Genomic DNA, 26295 nt, shown 5'->3' on the forward strand with positions numbered 1-26295 from the left:
ATCATGGTACGAAAGGTGGGAGAGAAAAGGAGCAGAGGATCATCAAGAGGATTATCATGGGAACTCAAATTTAAATTGAGATGAGAAGCATAACTTACTGCTCATGGAATGTAGCCGGGCTGAACGACAGAACAAAAGGGGTAAGATTAGCCGAGCTAGTGAGGATAAATGCTTTTGATGTACGTCTACCAGAGACCCACATTCCTTAGGGGAAAAGAGAATTGAGGGTCGGAAGGTATGACAAATTGGCATGTACATCTCAAACCTCAAATACTCGAGGAGTGGCTATATTAGCAAGGACCACTCTAGGACAGGCCAAACGCAAGGCCGTGGATACATTAGGGAGGTGGGCTATTGTAGAACTATCGGTGGGGGTTACGGTGTGCTCGATCTATGGATCAAACCAGGACGATCCTCAGATATTTAAAGATTTGGAGTTGGAACTCGTTGCATTGCCTAGCCCACTAATTTTAAGTGGAGATTTTAATATTTCTCTGGATTCACAATCTGGACAGCAGAACCAAGGGGGATATTATGGTCGGAAGCCAAGGTTTTACAGGGCATTAAATTCTCTTAAGAATAGTCACGGATTGGCAGATATCTGGGCTATGAAAAATCCGAACAACCCCAGATATACGTATTACTCCTGTCCGCACAAAAAATTTGTTTGGATTGATTATTTTTATGGTACAAGGGATGTATTAGAGCTGACATTAAGAAATTTCCAAAGACAATTTCTGATCATAATCCTCTGATTTTGGAGATTGAATTCGCAAATTTTAAGAGAACGCAGAGTAAATGGATGTACGATGGGAAACTACTAGGGAAAAATGAATATACTTAACATATTAAAATGTGGTTACAAGGATTCTTCGACATAAATAGATATAGTGCTAGCGGGGGGCTGTGTGGGACGCTTTTAAGGCTGCTCTTAGAGGTGAAACCATTAGCTTCGTTGGCAGGGCTAGGACTCAGTGTGAGATTAAGAACCAACAACTAATGCGGGATTTAGTGAAGGCAGAAGAGGAACATATCTCGATAATAGCACAGGGGCAAGAGGGGGCTCAAACTCAGTATCAGATAATCACTTTAAAAGTGGAATTACATAGCTGGTTAACACAAAGATCTGCAGAGGAATACCAATCCCACTGGAATAACTCCTATGAAAACGGAGAGCAAGTTGGAAGGAGGCTAGCTCTTCGTACAAGGCAGAAGATATCTTTGAATTTAATACCCTCTATTAAAATAAATGGACAAATATTTACCGATCCAGATGATATTATTAAGGGGTTTCAGAATTATTATCAAATTCTGTATCAAGATGATATTAATAAAGACAATGCCGAAGTCGCACAGGATATATCCTGTTTGGTGACTAACACCGAACTTGGAGAGGGACTGGATAGTTCATCTAAAGAAGAGTTAGAAAAACAAATCATATTAGGAGAAGTCCCTATAGCATTGCAAGGATAAGATTCCGTTGGAGGTATACAAGATTCTAGGAACAGTTATAACACCCCTTTTACTAGACCTGTTTAGGGGTGTACAGTACAATGGAAGCCCCCCTGAGTGTTGGAGAGAGACGGATATTATAATCTTCCCTAAGAAAGGAAAACCAATAGATAACCCATCTTCGTATCAGCCAATTTCCCTGATTAATTCAGATACAAAAATCTTCTAAGATTTTGGCAAATCGGTTAGGGAGGGTTATAGAACGTCTGGTCTCCCCCTGGCAACACTGTTTTATCCCTGGAAAAGAAACAACAGACCATATTCGCAGGGTTATTTCACTATTTGACATCATAACTGGGACGGGGGGCCAGATGGCTATGATCCTCCTCGATGCCGAGAAGGCTTTCGATCGGGTGTCTTGGAAGTTTTTATGGGGGAAACTGGAGCTAAATGGATTTGGATCTCAATTTATAAGGGTAATCAAGGCAATGTATTGTCAACCAAGAGCTCGATTACAACTCATGGGGAAGGAATCTAGCAATATTATAATATCTAGGGGGACCAGGCAAGGGTGTCCCTGTTCCCCTATTTTATTTGCTTTGTATATCAATCCTCTGGTGGTTAAGCTTTTACAGCCCGGGAAGATCAGGCCAATAATAACCAGGGGGTATGAGACCAAAGTATTGTCATATGCCGATGATGTATCGGTGTTAACTACTGATCCAGCTGAGGCAATTGAGGAAATAGTTAGGATTGGCGAGAGTTATGGGCTCCTTTCAGGCTATGCCTTGAATAAAGGGAAGACAATTGTTATCTGTACAGACAATATTGATTTTAATGATTCTAGATGAGCAGAATCAGCAGTCTACCAAGGGGTCCGAATTAGTGCTAAGGTGGACGAGATAGTTAAATGCAATTATGACCCTCTGATCAAGTCAATAGCCAAGGATTTAAGGAGAGTAAATGGGTTGCATTTGTCTATTATAGGGAGAGGGAATTTTTTTAATAATGACCATGTTGCCTAAAATTCTGCATTTGTTTCGCTCAATACCACTTGTAGTGGAAGACCACATATTGAGGGCTTTGGACTCAACTTTTTCTAATTTCATATGGCAGTATGGGAAGGTCAGGTGGGCTTTAAAATAGAGGTGGTCTTGCAATCCCCAACATTACTTTATATTATTGGGCGGCCCTTCTCCATCAGATGTTCTCCCTGTTTGTAGATGATAGCAATAACAAATTAGAGCGAGGTCTGGGAATACCTACAATTTATGAACTCGCTATAGGGAACGAAGCGCCGGGGCTACTATTAAGACAATTGGAGAAGAGCTATTACAAAAGGGTACGCTTCAAAGTAACTTGTAGCTCATGGAAGATATGGAAACAGGTTTCTAAATTTATGGCAATTCCGAAAGTTTGCAGATATACCCCCATGTGGCGTTCATTGCTATTCCCACCCCAGGTTAATGACGTTATGGGGAAGAAATGGGAAAGACTTGGAGTCGGCACGATTGAAGACTTCTGTGCGGGAGAGCAAGTTTTTCAATTTTCTAAGCTCCAGCAAGCTTTTGGAATACCTGACAACCAATATTTTAAATATGTTCAGATTAGGAGCATTCTTACTTTATGTAGACCAATGATCAAATTAGATAATATACCATTGATGGAAGCTATTACTAGGAAATCAAGTAGAATCAGGAACATCTACAGATTACAACTTGAAAAATTACCAGATGACTTAGAAAGAACTAAAACAACTTGGGCAGCGAAACTAGATAATCCAGATGTGGATATTTATATGAGCCTATCTTTAACTGCCTAAATACTTCTATTCACAAGCTTAAAAGCAAAATTGTACGAAACTATATTTAATCTATATTTTAAACCCTCTAAATTATATATGTGGGGAAAAAGGCCAGATGATAAGTGTCCCAGATGTGGGACAGGACCAGCCACATTGATTCATATGTTTTATGATTGTGATAAACTGTCTTTATTGAAAGAAGGGCTGCTTGGCTTTTGGGAAGGATTATTTGGCTTCAGATTGGAACTGACCTCTAATTTGCTGATTCTGGGGCATCATAGCTCCTTGGGCCTTAACACCGCTTAGGAATATTGCCTTTTTTTGGAGACTGCGATATTTAGGATAGTGTTAGCCACCAGGTGGAAGGTTCTAGAACTTCCAACATTTCAGATGTGGCTTGCCAGGCTTCTTGGAGTTTATAATCAAGAGATGGCATTTATGCCTGTAGGGGCAGGCAGGCTAGAATCCCAGGGAAGAAGATATGAGCACATATTTCCAAATGGAGCAGAGAAGCCAGGGGATTGTAAGAGAGAACTAATCAGGGTTTTTAAGAAAAAAGTTTTTGCGTCCCAAAGGTTCTAAGTTTTAATATTATCCGGCCAGGTGGCTCACTTAAGAACAGTACATTGAGTATCGTTACAATGAATTGTTATGTTTTTACACTCTGGTTTTAACTTCCACTACTTCTAAAAGCTGCTTGAAATTTTATTTTAGTAAGCGATCTTAATCCGGATCGGGAGGTAGAAAAATAGAAAAAAAACTTGGTCATGCTTCTCTGAACTGTTTAGTATTGTATTAATTGGCTTATGATTGGCTGAGCTGATATTTATATTAGTGTACTGTATCAATTGTTTTTAAAATTTGAATAGTCGATCTCATCTTGATTTTATGCGAAAAGATGTTTCTGTTTTTCTGATTCGTTTTGTACAGTATTAATGGTTTTACGATCTATTTAATTGATATGTATTCTTGTGTACTGTATTAATTGTTCTATGACCTGATTGGTATTTTTTTTTTTGTAAATGGCATTTTCTGGATATGATTCAATAAAAAAAAAAGAAGAAAGAAAGTCTGCATATCAGAGAGAAGATGAACTACGGCTGTCATTTGCTGCTTTATTTCTGAAAACATGTTGGCCTCTTTGTGTGAGAACAGATCAACTTGTGACATCGAACATTAACAGCACTGTTCGTGTAATGTCTTAATGGGACTTCGGTAATACCACAGTGCATTTATCCTTAAAACCCAACAAGACGCTGTCTAGAGAGCAAAGTAAGAGAAATAAAGGAGCAAGGGAAAAAAGTGATTTACATGCGGCTACTGAAACAAAAACAAGAAATACATATATTTTTTTTTAATCGGCAATTAAGATGTAATCCTGTCACAATGGAAACAAAACCACGGCACAAACAGCTGCTGTCAATTATAACTAAAGCCACGGTTCATGTCACACCTGCGGTCTAACAGAAGCACTACTTCAGGCCCCATCACCAAAACCTAATGGGAGTAGAGCTGTAAGAAAATGATGAATGAGTGTAGTCTATAGGATAATGGACAGAGCTGAGATGTGCACCTATCTTGGTCAAAAGAGCAGTGGTACAAGCAAATTTAAGGTACTTGTAAAATTGTCATTTTAAAGTCCTCAGTGAAAATAACCTTTGCGAAGGAAATTAATGATTATCTATTGTGAGGCATCTTCACTGGGTGCTGGGCGATAGTAGTTACTGGGCCATATCATACACAGTCCTCTAATTCACCACAGGAGTTCCCGGGTCACCAACACTATCACAATTCAACTGACTAATCAGGTCATCTCCTTTACACACTAGTTGCTTGAGCCCTGGATCAAGGCCTTACATTTCACTTTTATGCTGAGGCTGGTTCATAGAGGCCTGACTTTATAAACTACAGGCAGATGTAGTTTAAGGACAGCTGTGGTGTACAGGGTCCAGGGTTCTAGGCTTTGTTTAGAAGCAAATGATCTTGTGGATAATGGCTGATGGGTGGTATCACAGCAAGGGCCACGATCAAAGGACAAACTTACACTGGATGATTAGCTGGCTATTTAACTAAGGATTTCTTCCCTTTCTGGTGAGTTTAAAAAAAGGCATAGGGTCATTGAGTGAAAATGGCACCTATATACCTCAGTAGTACTCCTGCAGAACCTATGTTCTAGCAGAAGAACATACAAAACACTGCGGAAGCCAAGGTTTCTTTCTTTAAAGCCTGGAATAAATCAGCTAAATGTGATTCCTACACAATTCTTTAACACTGTCAATCTGGCTACCTATCTGCCACCCATCCTCACCATCCCTGACCTAGAGGTAGAAGGCTGGAAACTAAGACAGTTTTTCTATGAACAAGTAAAAAATATTCTATATCCCATCTCACTACCCCCCCAAGCAGCCATCCTCCTATACCCTCACCACAAACGGATAGTAGTGGAGGCAGCAGCATTCTAGTTTAGTGGTACGGGCCTTTTTACTAGCACCCTTGAGGACAGATTGGCTGCCACGTATTCTAAGTAAAGGTCCATCAAGTTCCCCCCTTATCTGGGTTCCTTGCTTATCCTAAGTGGGACATGTAAGGAAATCTTCTTTATCCTGTGTAGGAGTGCTTCAGTATACAGAGGTATACTGAGTGCCTGACTGCATCATATGGAGGCCTTCTATGTCCATGGTAGACATAACAGCCTGCACTACTTTGTTATTCATGGTTCACATACCAAAACTGGAGCTTTCTTTTTTGTTGGGTAAATTCTTCTCTGCTTAATGAAACTCGACCTCTTTTCCTGTGGTAATGGTTGCTGCCAAACAGGGCCTATCTGCTAGAGTCAGTCTATTCCTTTTTTTTTTGCCACAACCTACAAACTTCTCTAAACGAACGGTATTACAATTCCCCAATTAAACAACACTCCGTGCCTATGTGTCTTTAATCAAATTCTGATTTTCCAACCACTAAAAGCTGTGAACATTTGCAATTCTCGGTGAACAAATTAATAGGTTAGCTTAAACCAGGAACCTTAGCTGGTCCTATTTCGAAAGTATGCTAAGAAAGGAAAACAATTTTGCATTTACTAGGTCTACTAAGATATAACCAACCACAAGATGTTCATTGTGGTTAAAAGTATATGTCCCACCACTGACACTAACAAGAACGCACTCCTTTATGTGCGACTGTGACATTTTAAAGTCATTGCCTTAGTGGAACTGTAACAGCGGCAGCCATCTATGTGCACATGCTCACCATCCATTCAATTTATGCCTGTCTATGATGTGAAATACATTGTTTCCATGCATGAAGTTTACATTTCTGTATCTATTTGAAAGCAACTGGCAATTTTTCATGACTTCAGAATCCTGCATCAGTTTCATCACATGACCTCCACTGGAGTATGAAGTGCAATAAAGGTGAGCCTTGTCTCTTCTTGTGCCCCTTATGCTTATTTGAGGTCCTAGGGGATCCCCCTGTTGTCCTTCTCTTGGATTTACAGATACAATTTGTTTGGCTAATAAATACCTTTTTAGACATGGACATACTTTCTTTAGTACGACAATTCACAGCGGACCCTGCACTCCCAAACAAAACATTCTAATTTTTAGTACAAAATGTTCAAGCTCTGACCTGAGTGTCAGCCTCAGCATAGACTCTAACCACATCCTCTGTTCCTGATGGACGAACAAATGCTCTTGACAATTTGTACTGCTTCACAAGGTCATCAATTTTCTCCTGCAGTCCTGGTGGCGTGACTGCCCGTCTCTCTGCATCTGTAGTTTCAATTACTCTTCTGTCAGAAACCTAGCAGGAGCAATCGCATGAATAATCAAAAATTGTCAAATCATTTATCTTCTGAAATTAACAATACAACCTTGCTTCCCGGCAGCATTTTAACAATTAAATGTGCTACTGACAAGTTCAAAAAAGCAACTGATAACGTAAAACACACTAACATTCACTTCCTTTTTAAACTGACCAAATGTAACTGTTTGATATATTTAGCAATGCATATGTTTATTTAGATACTTAATATAGTAAAAGATTATGGTTTGAACGGGTTAGAGGGCAACTGGCTGGAGAAGTGGTGCCTTAATGTTCAAATGCAGAAACTGATAGGCCTTATTTGATCATTTTCAAATCCTGCTTGTACCTTGAATATTTAAAAAACCATCATAAACGTGTAAGGAAAAGTCAACTGTTTCAACTGCTGCAAATTGTTAGGAGAGGACTCTGGAACACTTCTGTCCAGCAGACCTTAACAAGAACACTGAAAAGGGTGTAGGTTATGCAAAAATCCTGCATTTCTAGACTGACCTACCCTGATGCCAAGAATGACAATGAGGAAGGCAAGCTACATGTTTAGTACTGCAGAGCTTTGTTCAATAAGTTTGAAATATTTGGCGGACAAATCTATATTCTGCTAACAGAAGCAGCACAATTAATATGGAAGGAAATGGACTGCTGTCCGCTCCGTGGCCGGATTTGCCCACGAAGCAAGAACCCAGCAACAGCTCCATACTGACCAGGAGATTGTCTGACTCCAAACTATAAACCAAGTGGACATTATGGGGTGGCTGCTATTTCCAAAGAAATCAGGGTCTGCATTTGTAAGCGGTGTGCCATGAAACACCGAAAGGAAGATTCACTTTTGAATGATTGGTTTAAACTGCCACTGTTTCTGCATATAAGATGGGCTTTAAGGTCAGCTGAGGAGTGGACTCACACCAAGAAGTTCTATAGGATCAATCTCTCTGCAGACTTGACTGTCGATGGAGTAATGCTTGGTGAAGATATATACGGATGCCTACGCAGCAACCTCGCAGATATCCAGTACAGGAACACCCCTTGCTGTCATGGCAGCCTTGTCTCTGGTGGAATGAACCCTTAGGCCCATGGGAGGCTCTTCTTGGTGGCCACGGCCCAATTTTATGCAAAGGATTATTCTTGCCAGGATTATCCCCGGCCCTTTTCTTAGCACCAGCAAAGTATGCGCTTAATTTAAAAACGAAGGGTAGTTTCTGAGTCCAGCCAACAAAGCCTCTCATACCCCTCAGAAGTATGTGGTGGACAGAAAAAGGCAGGGAGGGCTATGGACTCTGGCCCACGGGGAAGGACGATTGTAGAGGTCCCCTTGATGGTAGGCCCAGTGGAACTTCAGATCCCACTCCAGAGCCCGCATATGCCACCGGATGTGCTCGACCAGCGGGATGCAAGAGGCCATCAGTCCCAGCAGCCTGAGAGTTGACCTCACTGAAATTCAGGACGGAGGCTGAAAGATCGGGATCACATCCTGAAGTCTCTTGGCCAGGGAAAAAGGCACAATATCAATCCGTATCCAGAATGGGTTCAATGAAGTGGAGCGTCTGAGAAGGAGTCAGGTTTGACTTTGGCACTTTCATAGTGAACCCCAAAGATGGCAAGAGGTTCACCGTAGTCTTGAGATATAGACTGCCCGGTGCAAGCTTGCCTTTAACTAAAAGTTATTAAGGTAGGCAGTACTGAACTCCGAAGGTGTGCTGCCAACACCACCATCAATTTAGTGAACACCCAAGGAGTGGTAATGAAACCAAAAAGGAGCACAGCGAACTCAATGATCCTATCCCACAATGTACTGCTAGTGCCAATGAGCCGGCAAGACAGGAATATGGAAATAGGTGTCCTGCTGGTCCAACACCACCATCCAGTCTCCAGGGTCGAGGGCAGACGAGACCTGGGCCAGAGTGAGCACTTTTAATTCTCCTTCAAGGGGAGGGTGTTGAAGGAAGTGCAGGTCAAGAATAGGCCAAAGACGTCCAACCTTTTTGGGTCCAGAAAGCAGCAGGAATAACAATTAACATCCTACTCTTGTATTTTCTGCATTGATAGGGAAAGTGCTTATCCATCAGCAAGAGCCCTAAAGAGTGAGTCGTGGCATGACTATCGTTTAATGGTTCTTGTGCTGAATCAGCCTTTTCTCAACCTAGAGCTACTGAAAGCCATGTCCATGAAGGACGCTTGCACATCACCAGAAAACTGGTTGCCCACATCTAGGCATGTCTTCGGTGTACGACGCTGGTACCAATACTTCTGTCCATGCAGTTCCTAGTGTCCAGACCCATTCTGACCATCATGTATTGTTTGAGATAGCGAGAGCCTGACATCCGCCGGAATGGTGGCAACATGTTACTGACTATATCTCATAGTCATGGGTATACTTCAATAGAACTCAAACTGCATTTATGGATCCGAGTGCTAGAGTGGCTGAAGAAAACATTCTCTTTCCAAGAGCATCAACTCTTTCAGGTTAGCCGGAAAGGAATTTTAATCATATTTGCTTGTTGAAGCTTGACAACCAAACTCCCCAGTGTCAGGTGCACAGTAAGGAAGTGCAGATCACTGGGCCGGGCTATGTGGCCTAGCCACAGGTCGACAGACTTGGGAGTATGGCCATTGCTTACACCAAGTAGCCAGAAGGGCATCCATAAGGGCTCAATTAAATGGCAACAACATCTCAAATGAAGCAGGCCCTGGTTGAAGTATCTCAGTCAATAAATTAGTCTTGTCTCTACATTGGGCAACTGTAAATGAGGCACCTCAGCTGCCCTCTGAACCACTACAGCAAATAAAGTGCTTTCTCCAACTGGTGGCCCAAGTGGCAAGTTTAACTCTATTTTAGAAAATTAGTTTTTGTAGGTCTGCACAGAACTGCACAGGTCTGCACAGAATTAATCCTCAGTAAAGCGAGGGCGAAGGAACCTGTAACCCCCCCCCCCCCCCCCCCACCCCCCTTATCATCAATGGCTTGAGGGATATCAGGTGTTTCTGGCACTAGGTCTTAATTAGAACCAAAGAGATAGCATGAATCCTCTGCTGGTACAGATGCATGTGAAGGACTAATGGATCCGGCTATATAACCACTGGTAACCCCTTCGTGGTTTTATAGTGTGACATAGAGCTGGGTCGAGCCAATGTTGATTTAGTTGATCAGTACCAGCACAGAAGGAACCTTGCTGCTAGAGTAGAAGTCAACAGCGGAGTCAGCGCGACCTGGTAATGGACCTAGGGACAGTTAATATAGGGACCGGACTGGTCGGTGGAAGTCAGACTGTTGACCCCTGCAGCTCCTGTGGGGCCTGAAAGCATGCTAGAGGGAGCCAGAATCACATCAAATATCCACAGCAGGACCTTCTTAATGGAAGCTATCTGCTGTGGGGTCGACGTTGGTCTGGGAAATGTGTGGGCACAGGAACAGACTACAGGGTTAGTTTGGACAGAGAGGAGAATAGAGGGGGTGATCTGTATCTTTACGGCCTCATGCCTTATTGCAAGACTTTAAGGGGTGAAATGGGGTTGAGTCTTACTTTACTTTCTTTCATCTATGTCTAGATTTCAACTTGGACTTACTGGAAGATTTTGCCTGAGTAGAGGATGTTTCACAGGAGAGGCCTTCAGACTAGGACAGCAACTGGGCCCACGATTCAGAGCAGGCTGTATATTTTAACCGTGATCTTTTCTTGTGCTTGGTGATGCAGAGTTTAATTGAATTGCCTTGCAGTGCATGAGGACACATTTTACATAACTAAGTAGTGCCCTGAAAAATGCATATCGTGGGAGTCTGTGACCAACGCCTGCTTTCTGCAATCTCAGCACGGTCTGAATACTGTAATCTTTGGTGGGGATATCGTTCCCTAGCACACAGTTTGTAAATTTCGAGATATTGAGATACCAACAAACTTGGAAAACTGAAGTCAGTGAGCAGGAGTGGTTCTTACATGTGGGTCTGCTGCGTCACTTCCAGGGAGATATGGTGTCAACATGGAGCCATACAGGGTCACCTACCACCAGTGTGCGAGAGCACTGCTGGAATGTTTCTCCGGATGCGACCTGGTGTCTGGGGATTTTCTAAAGGAGTGAAATCTGCAGTTAAAAATATCCATCAAAATAAACCTTTTAAACACCTGCCAATGGAAGGTACTGGATTGATAAAGAAGGCCGAAATGCAATGCCGCTAAGTATCTATTAAGAGTCCAGACTGCCAGGCGGTGATATGCAAGAGTAGGTGCAAAGTTTAGAACATTAAAAATAGCAAAACATCTTGAAAGGATCGAGGCTCTCACAGACACCAGGATGCTGACCCATGGGAAAGCACAAATCAAATGGGTTAACGGGTTTTGCAATTGGGGAGCTGGGACAGCTCTTGGAGAATGAGGTGAAGAGATAGTAGCTGCTTTTGGGGTGAGAGGGGGAAGAGATCTTTTGTCAATCTCCTTCTAAGGAAGCAAAAACTTGGCCTCCTGCTCCTGAGTGGTTTTGGGTGCATGCAAGCAAACTATTCAAAGAAAGATGCTCCAGATACCATAAGCAGATATCCTCCTCTGAAATTAATAGTTCCTGCAGGGCTTAAACCCCGAATCTGTGAGAAATTACATTTGACCTAGCATGTCAACTATAACCGTCAAAAACACTGGGAAATCTCTAAAGGCAGAAGAGGAGCACCCAAACTGTGTTGGCTAGGAGTGTAAAAACAGGAATTTGCACCACAACACCAGTCAGTGCCTATGTCAGTTCAGTTCAAAATCTTTATTCGATTCATACAATGAATCATAAAAGCACAAAGTTAAAAAACCTTAAAACACACAATTAAGATGATCCATCTATAAAACAATAATTGTAATTTAAAAATCTATCATACAGAGGTGTACTCAGTAACTCGTTAATTCGGCTGGGCCCCAGGGGGCCTGTTGCTGCCCTGATGTTGTTGATCATGTACATATTAGCGGCCGGCCCTGGTGGTTGTAGGCCCATGTTTGTATTGATTTATATGTACAATAAAGGTTTTCACAAAAAAAAAAAAAAAAAAATCTATCATACAGCATAAATACAAATCCCATGGCAAAATACAGTCCTACAGCTAAATTATCCATAGCGTTTCCTAATCTGGAGTGAGACTCGTATGAAATTTAACATGGCACAACAAGTTTCAACAGAAGATAATGACAACAAGTAGTCGTAGCCATCTTTATAAGTACATGGTTGCCGCCCCTTCAGGATAGGCTTAATAAATCTAATCCTTGGTTCCTGATATAAAGAACAAAAGAGGACAACATGTATGGTACTTTGGCTATCTCTGTCATTGCAAGGACAAGGGGGTAGCCTCTCACACCAGCCCCCTTGTTTAGGAAAGGCGAAGAGAAAATGAAGGATATTTAGCCTAAATCTCGTAAAGTAAAACCGCCATTGGACATTAGTTGTGAAAGTTAGATAAAACTGATGCTGTAACTTAGGTACATAACTAGTTGGGCCTCCCAAACAAGGTGTGTCTAAAAATTTCCAATAACTTGCTTTAATTTGGGTTTTTATGTTTCCCTGAATATTTTCAGGATTTTTATAAACATAACCCAAACCTATCTTGTTCAGCAGGTCACTGACATAGGACAACCAAGGGATCTGCTTTGCATTATCCAGGCTCATACAGTCCAGAAGAATTTCTCTGGAAAGCTGCAGGTCATCAGATAGCCAAATTTTACCCCATAATAATAGGGGCGACAGACGGATAATGTCAGTCACTTTGGTCATTCCCATTTCATTATGACAAAAACTGTTTGATGAGCCCGATGGGAGCAATAATACCCGTTATAGGAATTTATTTTCCATCACCTGTATTACTGAGGGATTTTCGATCCCCCATACCCCTGCCCCGTAGGTGGCCACAGATAAGCATTTGGATATATATAAGGTTTTAAGATGCGCAACAGGTTTTTGACCCAGCTTACCACAAAAACGGAAAAGACCTTCTACTGAGCGGGTGGCACTCAGGACTCGAGCCTTCATTAATGGGGCCCAACTTAATTTGTTGTTGAAAAGGATTCCAAGGTAATTAAAGTTATCCACCTTTTCAATGGTAAAGTGATTCACCACAAATTTCCTTGATTTTGACCCTTTTGGACCACAGACCATTGCAAAAGATTTTGCAAAGTTTACCTTCAGGTCAAGGTCCAGCATGAAGGTGTTAAAAGCATCTAGGCACACCTGCAAACTATTTCCAGTGAGGGTCATTAAAACAGTGTCGTCTGCGTATGAAAGTATGGGAATACTCCTACCATTTATCTTTGGAAAGTCACAACAGTGGTCCAACAAATACTTCTCCAATCCGTTTGTGTATACTAGAAACAAAAAAGGCGCCAAAATGCAGCCTTGACGCACCCCCTCAGTTGAGGGAATGGATTTTGTTGTTTCACCCCCAGTTCCAAACCTTATGACCACGGACGTTGCTGCATGCAATCTGCGGAGAAGTGTAACCAGGGGTTCCTCAAAACCCATGTCGTCCATCATCTGCCACAACTTACTCCTACAAACAGTGTCAAAGGCGCTTGACAAGTCCATGAAGGCAAGGTAAATTGCAGAACTCCTTGCCTTCGTGTACTTGCCAATAATTAGCGCCAAATTCAGACACTGTTCAACTGTCCCCTTCCCACTTCTGAATCCATACTGGGAATTCACAATTAGACCAACAGAGTCTGCCCATGTTTCCAATCTGGCCAAAATGACCCTTCCCAATAATTTACATGATGCATCAATCAAGAATATAGGGCGGTAGCATCGGGGATCACACCTATCGCCCTTCTTAAAAATCGGCACCACCACTGCCTCCTTCCACGATACAGGGATACGACCAATAACAACAGCCCTAAAAACGTTCAACAGTAATGGGGCCCATACTTCAGTATTGTGTTTAAAAAAGTCCAAAGGGACAGCATCAGGGCCCGGGGCTTTTAATAGTATACCTTTCCTCAAGGCTTCCTCAACCTCTTCCAATGTGAGCGAAGAGCTAAGGAGCGATGCTGTGGATGGTACCACCAAAACCCCTGCATCATCCAACAGATCCGGGGGTAATATTGCTTTGGGATGAAAAATTTTGCCAAAGTGAGCTTCCCAAGATTCACCGGTAACCTGCGTCACTATGCTTTCCTTGTTGTCACTTTTAAACAGGGGACGATTTACTACTTCCCAGAAGAGCCTACTATCTTTTAACTCAGAGGCCTTCTCTAGATCTTCCCAGGCACGGTTCTTTAACTCCTGCTTCCTCTTTGTGATGGCCTCTTTATAGGCCCTTCTAGTCGATCTTATCAATTCTTTATTTCCTGGTTTTTGTATGAGGGCCGCTTTTAGGAATTTATGTGAGGCGGAGCATGCGGAATCAAACCATCTAAAACACCTTAAATTCTTTTTCCCCACTGGTTTTTTAAGGTGCTCAGCTACGTGCCCGCATAATTTTTCGAAACTCCCAATGACCTTGTCTGAATCAGATGTTGGCAATAGGCATGAATCGATCTCAGTTTTACAAACATTCAAAATCTCCGCCTCTAGGCCTACAGCATCTATTTTCCCCCACTTCATGGTAACACCCTGATTTTTATTATATTTTATGGGTTGCTCCCAAACCGGATGTTTTCCACTAGCAGGAGCACACAAAGATAGCATTAAAGGGTTATGATCACTTACAGCATTTGGTATTACCTCAAGCCTATTAACATAATGGAAAAAATTACTGGACACAAATACAAAATCAATAGTGCTCATTGCACCTCTTATTCCCTGAAAAGTTGGAATTGGCGATATATTTGGGGCGACCCAGGGCTCTACCATACATAAATCATTTAAGACAATGATATTATTTAAAGCGTCCCCCTGGGGCGTGTGTTTAAAATGCATCAAGGGCTGTTCGTTTAGGTCCTCGAAACCACACACATTTGAACCACCATATTTGCACAATGAACAATTAAAATCGCCAACCCAAATAACAAATAATAGAGGTCGTTCACTACGAGCCTTACATATTACTTCCTCCAAACTCTGAATTGTGGATACATCATTCCTATCAAAAACATTGTGGTACCAATTAATTAATAACAAAGGCTCTGTGAACAAATTTTCCAACAGGAGCAACTGGTACCAGGGAGTATCCACTATTTTTGAAGTTATCAAATTCTTCAATTTGATGGAGTGCTGTCATTATCCCACCCCTAGCCCTCCCAGCTGGTGATGGCATCGCCAAGACATTAAAGGATTGAAAACCATCAATTTCCCCACCCGTTCTGCTCCATGTCTCCTGGAAGCACAGGATATCCCGGCCACCCACATAATCCAGCCAAGCTTCGTCCTCCAATCTACCCGCAAGACCTGCAATATTCCATGAGATTAGGCACAGCGTAGGTTCCCCTAGGTTATCATCCACAAGCTCTTTTGGAGTTACCAGGTCGTGCCCAATAATAGGTGGGTTTGGCTCGCAGCCTAAATTACTGACAACCTGAGTGTCCAAAGGTATATTAGGCTGTGCATTGTGGTTGAAAACATCCACCACCGAGTTATCCTTCTGCCTTTCCCCCTCATTCTCCCCCATGGCCAGATCTGGAGTAAATTAAACATTTTCCTTTTTCTTGTCTAATGGTCAATCTAAACCCTCCATTCCTGCCAGTGGGTCAAAACGGTTTCTTAGAGGAATATTGTTACTTGGCATCCACCCTAGGTATTCTTCCCCCTGAAATCTCATTCTTGATTGATCATAGGACAGTTGCATAAAATTATTAAAACTTGTCGGCCCCGTGCGACATCCATCACCCTGGTGCCACAAACCAAGATGATTTTGGGGAGGTCGGGATGCAGTATTACTCTCTGTCCACCCAGAGTGACTGTTGCCCTGCAATCTTGACCCAGGGTAGCGAGGATTAAAGGGAGCATGATACAGGTTGGGGTAAAAATATTCAAGGCCTATACATTGAATATCCCCCATTCTGGCAAACCTTGCTTTATTACAAATTAAGTCCTTGACCCACCTGTCCCTAAAGTTAATAAGAATACAGTCCCCCTCTAAATCCTTCTTGCTTGGACCAACCCAAGGGACCCTTCGTACGCTTAATATTTTTGTAGCAGAAGCTGGGGGAAGTGGTCTATTATTGTTGAGCCAAAATGTAACTTTATTTGTCAAATCCTGACTTGATTCATGTTTATTCGGTGCGACCACCGGAACACCTGTCAGGATGGCCATAAAAGGGGCAGAATCAGGGGGTATGTTCACACAGATTGATTTGCTCGGAGGTACCATTTTACCCGGAACTAATGAACCGCTCAATGGAGTTAATTTAGCTTCAGGTGCGGCCACTAGCTTAGACGTAGTTGAGCTCAATGTTGATGCTTTGGCTGTAACAGACATTGACTGAGAGCCCACATCAGCCGCCAATGTATATTTAGTTGAAACTGACTGTACGGGGATTTGCTGGGAATCAGCAAATACAATAGGCTGGGATGGAGTACTTTGGTTTTGGATAGAATTTTTCTGAGACCCCTTCTTTGTTATAATACGATTCCCCAAGAACTCAGGGGGTTTACTATTTTTAGCCAGAGTTTCCAGCGAATGTGTGTTAACTGATATTAAATGCTCTAATTGGTCCAATTTTAAGTTAACAATTTGTGTTCTCTCTGTAAAGGGTATCAAAAGACTTTTTACCAACTTCTCAATATGTATTAAGAAATCTTCGTTGTTATTATTTTGGCAGCAATGAGTCAAAGAAGAACCGGGATCTCCCAATCGTATTCCCCTTCCCTTCATGTGACCTCCCCCTCTTTTACGTTTGCTAATTTTTGTAACTGCTTGAACAGGATCCAGAACTTGGGGTTGAAAGGGAATAGGCCCAGACAAGTTCAAATTAGAATGTTGGTTCCCATCCCCAATGGTACTCAATACAGTACGATCTTCTATTGGGCCGTTCGCTACATCATCCATTGTATTTCTTGAAAATCTGGGGTTACGACTAAATTTGGGCTAGCTTCCAAGTCATTAACTATACTCTTTTCAGGAGTGACCACAGAGGCAAACCGTCCCAGGGATGAACGTTTCCCCGAAACTAGGTCCAGAGACAAACGCTTTTCTGTGAGGGCAATTTCTTTATCTAGTATCCCCGTGGCCCGGATAATGAAATCATCTAGGGTTCCAGTGGCTTTACCGCTACTTGACTTTACTGTGACCCGCCTACCCTTCCCTGATAATGAGGACATCATTAAAAAGTATATACAATTTAAAATACAAATGAGACAAAAAGATAAAACTAAACTTACACACAGTGACTACAATAAATCTCTCATCAAATTCATAACTAAAACATACTTTGAGTCCTCAAGTCCGCAATTGAAAGAGAAAGGGCCCGTCCCGTCCCTGTACGCCCTTGGACGGCCTTAGACGGCCCGCCCTTTGCCCAGGCTTAGCCCCCGGGCGCTTCCCGCGCGCTCCCGCGCAGCGGGGGCAGAGGCCAGTAATAAGGATAGTAGTGAGGCGGGGGCGGGGCAGGCAGGGAGAGCGACCCAGGTGTTACGGGTCTCGACCTCACGCAGGGACTCCTGGTACATTGAGTCCCTGCGGGTCAGCTCGCAGCCCTGTGGTCCCGCACACACACACGCACTCGCAGCGACAGTTTAACAGAGTCAGCTCAGGAAAAGAAGGCAGGCTCACCGCCAGTCAGGTAGACAGGAACAGTGAAACGGGACCCGCGCAGAGGGTCCAGCGAGGAGCAATGGCGAAAAGTATGTGCAGATGAAGTCCCCACTCTGAGGCTCCTAATATACGGCAGGCTCGATTCAGCTCGATTCAGCTCTTGAGTCCCAGGTAGGCAATAATCCCAGCAGTAGCACGAAGCTGCCAACACTTATTTGCTGAGGCGGGGGCGGGGCAGGCAGGGAGAGCGACCCAGGTGTTACGGGTCTCGACCTCACGCAGGGACTCCTGGTACATTGAGTCCCTGCGGGTCAGCTCGCAGCCCTGTGGTCCCGCACACACACACGCACTCGCAGCGACAGTTTAACAGAGTCAGCTCAGGAAAAGAAGGCAGGCTCACCGCCAGTCAGGTAGACAGGAACAGCGAAGCGGGACCCGCGCAGCGGGTCTGGCGAGGAGCTATGGCGAAAAGTATGGGCAGATGAAGTCCCCACTCTGAGGCTCCTAAAAGACGGCAGGCTCGATTCAGCTCTTGAGTCCCAGGTAGGCAATAATCCCTAAGCCTATGTCATGTCTGGTGATAGATGGAGCCACAACTGGAGTCTTATGTATTACAGGTCTATGCTGTAAAACCATTGCCTGGAGAGGTTTTCTGGAACCAATCCGGCACCTGAGAAAATTCAAAATCAGAGAAATGCACAGAAAGAAGTACAACTGTATAACACGTAGTGCCAGAGCTAGTCAATATCTTTGGCACCATATGGGGGGCTGTAGTGCTTAAAATGGACAATGGGCCACCATTTTCTTGTTAGCTATCTGATTCTGCAGAACATGTGGGCTTCTGTATTACTGAACTTGGACTACAGTGCAACTCCAAGGTAGAAAGGTTCATTAAAATGCTGGAGAAATAGCTAAGAATAGTGCATGCAGTGGAAGAATCCCTACAGGTGGCAATCACATGGTTACTGAGAGCATATCTTAAAACTCCACACTCCACCACACAGGTAGCCCCAGAAGTATTCCTATTAGGGAGAGCATTGAAGACTACAATACCATATGGAAGATTAACAACACTACAATTATACAACAAAAGAGAACAATACCATATGCAAAATGAAAAACACTACTATTATACAAGGAAAGAGAAAGAGAAGTGAGACTATTGAAACATAATTGTATCCACAACAGAAATACTAGTCCAGACAGGCGTCCTAGTGCTTGTACTCGTTGACTCCAAACTCCTCCCCCAAAAAACTGCATCTTTTCACATTAATGTGCACAAAAGGTGAAGCAATTAGGAGCCTGAAAGATCTCACTCATCTAAAAGGTTCCAATGGAAAGAGACTCGCATCAAGCAGAAAAGAGTGCGGACAACACACCACAGCCAATGAAAGTGATCCAAAGACCCTTAGCAATAACGAATTGCAAGGGTCAGAGCAGGAACATACGTCAGTGGAACAACATCTACATCAACAATGGCCATTGTCCCAATGGACAGAAACATCAGAACAAGGCTGACCACAAGCAGAAGTCTGCTCCAAGAAGGTATATTGCCATGGGCAGCATTTCCACAAATCCTACATCTAACCTCATAGAAGACAGAGGAAAAATTCATATAAGAGCGACATATTGTACAGTGCACATCTGTGTGCATAAGTGTGGTTGTAATTAAATATCAGGATTTTAGGTCATGTCAAATAAACAGACTGTGTTGATGGGGTAAACGAGTCACTGGCGAGTTGCTTACTGAAGGAGTGTGACCTATCTTCCGGTAAGCCCTGCCCAAATAATTACATTTCCCAACACAATATATACTGGATAGGCATGCATTACAATACTTACTGGAAATATTCTAATTACAGCATTTACGTTTAAAATGCTTACGTGACCACAATAAATATATAATACTTGGGATTCTGTAATCTCTGTGTAAATGTCTGTCTTTAATTTCAGCGACTTGTGACTCACCCAGTCACCGATTGTAAAAAAGAGATGTCAGAACTCTACTATTATAAGTTACTACAGTCAAGTTCTGAAGTAACAATACCTGCTTCAGGAGCCAGCAGCCGAGGTGAAAGGCAGGTCAGGTGACGGAGCATAACTGAAGCAACTGTTTAAAGCAAGTAAAACAGAACGTTGCTTGCCTTTCTTCAGCTAAATGTTTTAGGTTACAATGACAAGCAGACAGAACAGATTTTATGCACTCATTAGAAAGGTACAGAAAAGGTAGAATCTGTCTGCATTTTTAATACGTTCCAAGCAACAGCAGCTTTTATTTATTTTTAATAAGTGCAACAAATATCTAGTGGGTTTTTAATGTGGTCAATTTTGCACTATTCTTCATGCTTTCAAATATGTCCGCTCTTTCATATGGAAAAGCTATGCACCAAGGTTTAAAAGTGGTTTGTGGAAAAGTGATGGCGTGACCATGTATTATATGGGATAAAGTACCCCCTAGCATACATAAGGATACTGGAAGTCACTTTGGCGTTCCAAAACCTAAATAAAGAAACTCTGCCTTCGGCCTCCTTCTACGTATGGATATGGCAGGGGATACTTTATCCAATATATAAAAGGCCATAGACAGTTTGGTAAACTAAGAGCCACAATTACTCACTGTTGTATTTTCTGTGTGTTTCAATGTAGTTACTTTTAGGTCAGATGAAAAATGCTGCAAAAAACAGAGAGCCTAATCTGTTGGGTTTTGTTTGCCAGGAGGGAAGGAGATTTAGGAGCGGCTGTGTGGTTGTGTTTGTTAAGTGGGACTACAACAGAAATGTAGAAATATTCTACTGATGTATGCTATTGGACTTGGCCCTTTTTGCTGGTTCATCCCTAAACTTTTTGCCTTGCTCCTAGCTTTTTCTGTGACCTGGTGTTGGTTGTTTTAGGCCTCTGGGCACTTTAGCACTGCTGTCCAGTGTAAAGTGCGTGCACTCTGTGTTACATGTGGTAAGTATGGCCTGCCCTCCTATAGGAATGCATTGGGGATTCCCTGATCAGTGTGTCAGTGGTAATTCCTGATATGGGAGGAGCAGCGTGGTCGAGTTTATGTATGGAATTGTAATAATACATTCTGCACAAATTTGTTATGACTATTTAAGAAATGCCACTTTTAGAAGTTGGCATTTCTGTGTGCTATGTGTCTGCCTGCCTGATGTGAATTGCATGTCTGGCTTGTGCGTGACAGGGGCTGGGAGGTGTGTGGCTCCAGGAGGGGCAGGGTGAGTCAGCGCTAGGCTGAATGGGACATCTGCATTGGGAGTAGTAAACCCCTGACCCCGAATAGGACTGTGCCCAGCCTGTACAATGCTGGCTCCACCCCCTGTGGTGTGTCTGATCACTTAGCCCCCACCTGACAAAGGGGAAGAGGAGCTTGAAAAACAAAGTGCTTCAATTCCCCCCTGAACCAGTTGCATCTGGTTCCTCCAAGCCCTGCACTGCAGACAAAGATTGTGTGGTATAAATATAGGGGCTGTGACCCCATGGTTCTGTTCTCTTCTATGCTGGTGTGCTGTTCCTTACTTGGGGGCGTGCTGCTGCTGGGGCCCAGGAGGAACCGCCATGGGGGCTTACCTCCCTGCTGTAGGGCCCCGTGGGCTGGCTTCCCTGGGCCCAGCTGTGCCCCCTGGACCTAGAGGAACATTTTGTGTGAACGTATTCTTTTCTCTAGGACCTCAGGACTTTTGGTGCTTCTTGCGCCCTGCGAGCGCTTTCTTTTGATTGTCCCCAGAAGGAGGAGAGCGTGGGCTGCGCAGCGCTGCCGCCTTTTTAAAGGGAATCCCCATCGTAGGGATTCCCCCGTGATGCCGTACCGAGCGGGAGCCCACCCCGCTTTATGTTTATTTTCAGTGGGAGCCCACCCCACATTGTGCCTGCCTAGCAGGAGCCTACCCCGCTGTATGATTATTTAAAATCGCGGGTGCCCACCCCCGCATTATGTTGCCTTTGTGGGAGCTCACCCTGCTTATGTGCTTTGTTTGATAGCGGGTGCCCACCCTGCGTTACCACCGCGGCCCGATCCGAAGTAAACTGACCAGCTGGAGGCTGCCAATCGCAGTGCAACCGGAGAGGAAGTCAGGCAACGTGGTGCCTGACCTGGGGTGGGACTTCCACATCAGCGATGGAAGCCCGGCCCGCGTCCACAGAAGAGCCGGGAGAGCCCTGCCTTCGCCCCGGTGCCAAAGAGGATGTCCAGAGGAAGGACCGGCGAAGAGAGCAAATTAAGCCTCCCCAGCGAGGGAGACAGACAGAGGGCCGATCCCGAGAGCCAGTGAGTGAAGACTCTATGTTGTTGGTGCCTGTGCGAGGCACAGTGTTGATGCCCATTTTCTGAGCGAGCCCCGCATGACAGAGGGCCGCTCCAACGATGGGGGCAATTCTTTCTTAGAGTCCCTGATGGGAGGGGCGCATCGGGGCCCAGCCTCCGTGGCAACTCTGAGGGCCCAGTGAGCGCCCGTGTGGCTTTCACAGCTGACCCACCTGCTAGAGGGCAGCTGCACCGATGAGGGCAATTTGATTTAAAGAGGCCCAGTGGGGCTCAAGAGGCCCAGATGTGCCAGGGCCCCTTCACTTTGTTTGCTCTCAGCTGCACCGCACCAGCGCAGGCAGCTGCAACGTTTTGGGCATATTTGTTCAAAGGGCACAGTGAGTGCCCAGCCCCACATTCTGTTTCTCAGCTGCACGGCAATTAGCGGCAGCTGCAACGTTCAGGCTGATATTTCTTTGGGGGCAGTTTTAGTGAGACAGGAGTGAGGTACACTCCGCTGCCCCAGCGCAATTGCGCACTTGGGAATTCTGCTGCATTGGCAGCCTCCCTGACATTATGGACATAGGGCACTTGAGCCCTCTGAGAAGGCCAGCTGGCCAGGGGGACTGTTGGGTTGATAGGGCGCCAGGCCCTAATGTGGTTTGTGTGGTGCGCAGGAAATGTGACTCATGTACTGTGATTTATGCATCCTGATTTATGCCTCTAATGTGGTTTATGTTTATGAGCTTATTTGCATACAGTGGTTTATGCTTGTGAGGTTATTCTCCACTGTGATTTATGCCTGTGATTTATGATTAGGAGGTTATGGTCTAATATGTTTAGGCTTATGAGGTTGGCGCATAATGTATTTTACGCCTGATGTGATTACGGAAAGCATAATATGATTTATGTTGCAGGATAATGCTGAGTACAGTGTTTGCCAGTAATTACTGGTTGTGTTCTACGTTTATTATATGTTCTACATTCACTATGTTCACTTTGTGATGGTTCTGACAGGGGCACAATTGGCCCGGTCATGTGTATATAATCCCCTGTAAATATTGCCCAGTGTCAGTTGGCACAGTGTATATTGTGTGATTACTATGCTAATGTGTTTATAATAATATAAAAGGCTATTGTTGCTATAACCTTGTGTGGAGATCCTTTTGTGGTGTGCCTAGTGTGTTGTTGCTGTATGTGTGTTGTGCAAACGCTTTACACATTGCCTCCGGGATAAGCCTGACTGCTCGTGCCAAGCTACCAAGGGGGTGAGCAGGGGTTATCTTTGGCGTGTAACTCCCTTGCCCTGACTACAATGGTGGTTTCTGCCTGGCTTAAGCGCAAGCCCTAGCCAACCAGAAATCCCATTTCTAACGTATGCTATTACCAGTTCTCAAATACTATGTACAATTTTAACTAGCAAAACAATGGTACTACTTGGCCAGTTGTTTGGCACACTACAACAGTACTGAGTACTAATGGGATGCTATGATAACTCATGTTGTGTTTTCCCTTTCGAAACAAGGTTAACGTTTTCTGCTCAAATACAAACCTTAACTTTTAGTTGCCTATTTGGCAAGTCAGTGTACATTGCATCCCACTGCTGTACAGTTAGATTTTTCAACAGCAAGATTGCTTCAATTATCAGCATATCTGAAATGGCATCCCCTACAGTCTGAAATAGAAAAGAAAAAAGTAAGCCTGCAATACATATTTAAGTAGGTAGTATGTGCAGCTGAATGCAATTTAATAAAACAAAAAAGCTTTACTGATCCACAGTATTCTAAAATTCTAACAGATAAGTTCCACAATCTATTTGGCCACATACGTTTACTGAAATGCTATAATTATTTGTATATGCATGTACAGATAGTAAACATTGAGAATGGGGAATAGGTGACTGAAAGCTATATGGACACTAATGATTCCAGCACAAATTTCACATAGAAAAGTGGATAAAGGAATAATAGCAAATTGTACCCGCAATTACAGTCTAGAAATTAAATTGATTTATTCCATGAAATAAACATGAGATTCGAAAATGGTCAACAAGACTTCACAAGCCAGGAACAGAAAGCACTGATACACTAAGGTGGAAATATTGTGGTTTTTAATGTGGGCAACTACACGAAGGATGTGTATAGACAACTCTCCAGTTTAGAACTTTAAAAAAAAACCAAAGAATAATCCAAACAATGAAATAGCAGAGTACCACCATGGGATGCTGCATAATTTGTTTGACTCTATGTTGGGCCTGGCTCTTTTTGCAGGGTTATCTCCAAACTTTTTGCCTTCTTTCTCGTATTTTGCTGTCCCTCAGTTTGTTGACTTTAGGACTCTGGGCACTTTACCACTGCTAATCAGTGCTAAAGTGCATGTGCTCTCTCCTTTAAACATGGTATAATTGGTTTACACCTGTTTTTATATGGGATGACATTGTTTTATTAGGTTTCACAGGTGTTGGTTTATTGTGCCTTTGATCAAAATTAAGAAGCTGGGTCATGGGTGGTAGTATCTAATTACACTAGGTGAAAGGCTAAAATCTGAAGCCAAAAATAAGTATTATCTGTGGTGCCGATTTTCAAGGTTTCATAAAAGAAAAATTGTACCATTCCTTGCATTAGAACAACTGTTAGGGGTAATGGGGGACTTCAGACAGTTGTATATGTTTGAGGGGGTCTTCTTTAGAAGTTCACTGGGCCACTGAAGCTCACCAACAGTTGTAATTATTATACACAAATTGAAACCCAATCCGTTGCAGTCTTTGAATCGATTTCTTTTTCAATTAAACACGAAATCGAAAATAAACGTATGGCCCTCTATGCAAAAGGAGACCATAAATGATTCTACAGGATATGTTAGTCTCGAAATATTTTTTAAAACGTTCAGCCCCACACCGTTTATTTTCTAATCTGTAAACCAGGATGTACTACTTTTTCAACGTGCCCAACTAAACTATGCCGTTGTCATCTCTTCAATCGTGAAATATTGCTCATTAAAGACAATATTTTACTATAAGCACATTTTAGACTGTAGACTGTCGGCTGCAGGACGAAGTGTTGCGAGAAAACTACGTCTGAAACTCAGACTGAATCAAACCGTGCTGGATGGCTCAAAAGAGAAGTCGAAAAATTAGCTGTTTGGAAATGTGGGATTATCTGAGCCACTTTCCGGTTTGACATAGAATTCCCTAGATACGACGATAAAGGGACGCCGATTATAAGGTTATTTCTTACAGAATTAAAAATGCCAACTGCTGAATCAAATTTACATTTGAGCCATCCAATTTTAATAAAACGTTTCTAGAATATGTATCTGTTTATTGTTTGTACAATTCTACTGTTTTAGAAAAACCACTATCGGACAGAAAGTATTTTTTTTTTGTTAGATACTGCAATCAAGTAACAGCAGGCTAATGAGAATGTGTTCAGAATCTACTAGATCCACCCCTGATCATACCCCACCCCCAAGAAATAATGGACGTGTAGGCAGCCATGACCCTGCTTCCATTACTGAATGCCAGTGCTATATAATGGAATTATCTACGATTTGTTATATGTGGTGGCACTCCATGAATAAAGGGCAGATTAACAATGGTTTTTAGTCTTTTGGATACCCATGTTTACTTCTCCATATCTTCTTCTCCCCTATCATCCACGTTTATCAATGTAGTTATCAGCACAAAAATCACAGATCGATAGAAAATGTGTTGAATTATCAAGTGTAGGCGTATTTCAAAGAAATATTAAAAATAAACAGGATACCACTATCTACAAGCTTTAAATAAGAAGCACAAAATAAATTCAGAAAAGAGCCAATAAAACGTGTCTTAGCATAATTAAGAGTGCCTTTTTGTTAAGTTCACTATTCTGAAACAACAAACATCTAGTTTTGTACTGAGTGGCCACTTTCGGTGCATAAAACAGACAACAGTTTTATGGTCATATTATTTGCTTCCACAGTTTTGGTATTCTGTTGCGTAAAAGGGTATCTAAGTTAACGGAGTGTCTCTTAAAATACCAGTGAATGCCCCAGTTACCTAAAGAAGGTTTTGCATGAAAATCTAACATTATAGTCTCGATCCAATCTTAATTTATCTACCATGCTTGTTAACAGACTACACAGACATTTGCTTTTGGCACTATATGAACTCATTCACTCAGTGAAATCTCTTACCTGGTTAATCAAATTGATCGCATTCTCAAACATTTTAGCAGCTTCCCTCTTCTCAGCATCAGTTTCATGTTTTGCCAGCTGTCGTATTGTTTCTTCTGCAGATTTACTAAACAATACCTAAAAAAAGAGCATTTCAAATCATGAATTGAAAAC

General features: G+C 42.9%; 1 protein-coding gene across 3 annotated transcripts in view; it reads right to left on the minus strand.

Annotated features, from left to right (window-relative positions):
• The window catches only part of PGM3 (phosphoglucomutase 3), a 271507-nt gene that overhangs the window by 20262 nt on the left and 224950 nt on the right, over positions 1-26295 (minus strand). For all 3 annotated transcript variants that reach the window (XM_085611024.1, XM_085611025.1, XM_085611026.1), the window contains exons 10-12: positions 26143-26259; positions 23519-23641; positions 6881-7054 (exon numbers count right to left, since the gene is read on the minus strand). In XM_085611024.1, coding sequence (XP_085467150.1) covers positions 6881-7054; positions 23519-23641; positions 26143-26259 — 414 coding nt within the window. The remainder of the gene's footprint in view (positions 1-6880; positions 7055-23518; positions 23642-26142; positions 26260-26295) is intronic.

This window comes from Triturus cristatus, chromosome 6 (assembly GCF_964204655.1).
Source record: "Triturus cristatus chromosome 6, aTriCri1.1, whole genome shotgun sequence".
NCBI lineage: Eukaryota > Metazoa > Chordata > Amphibia > Caudata > Salamandridae > Triturus > Triturus cristatus.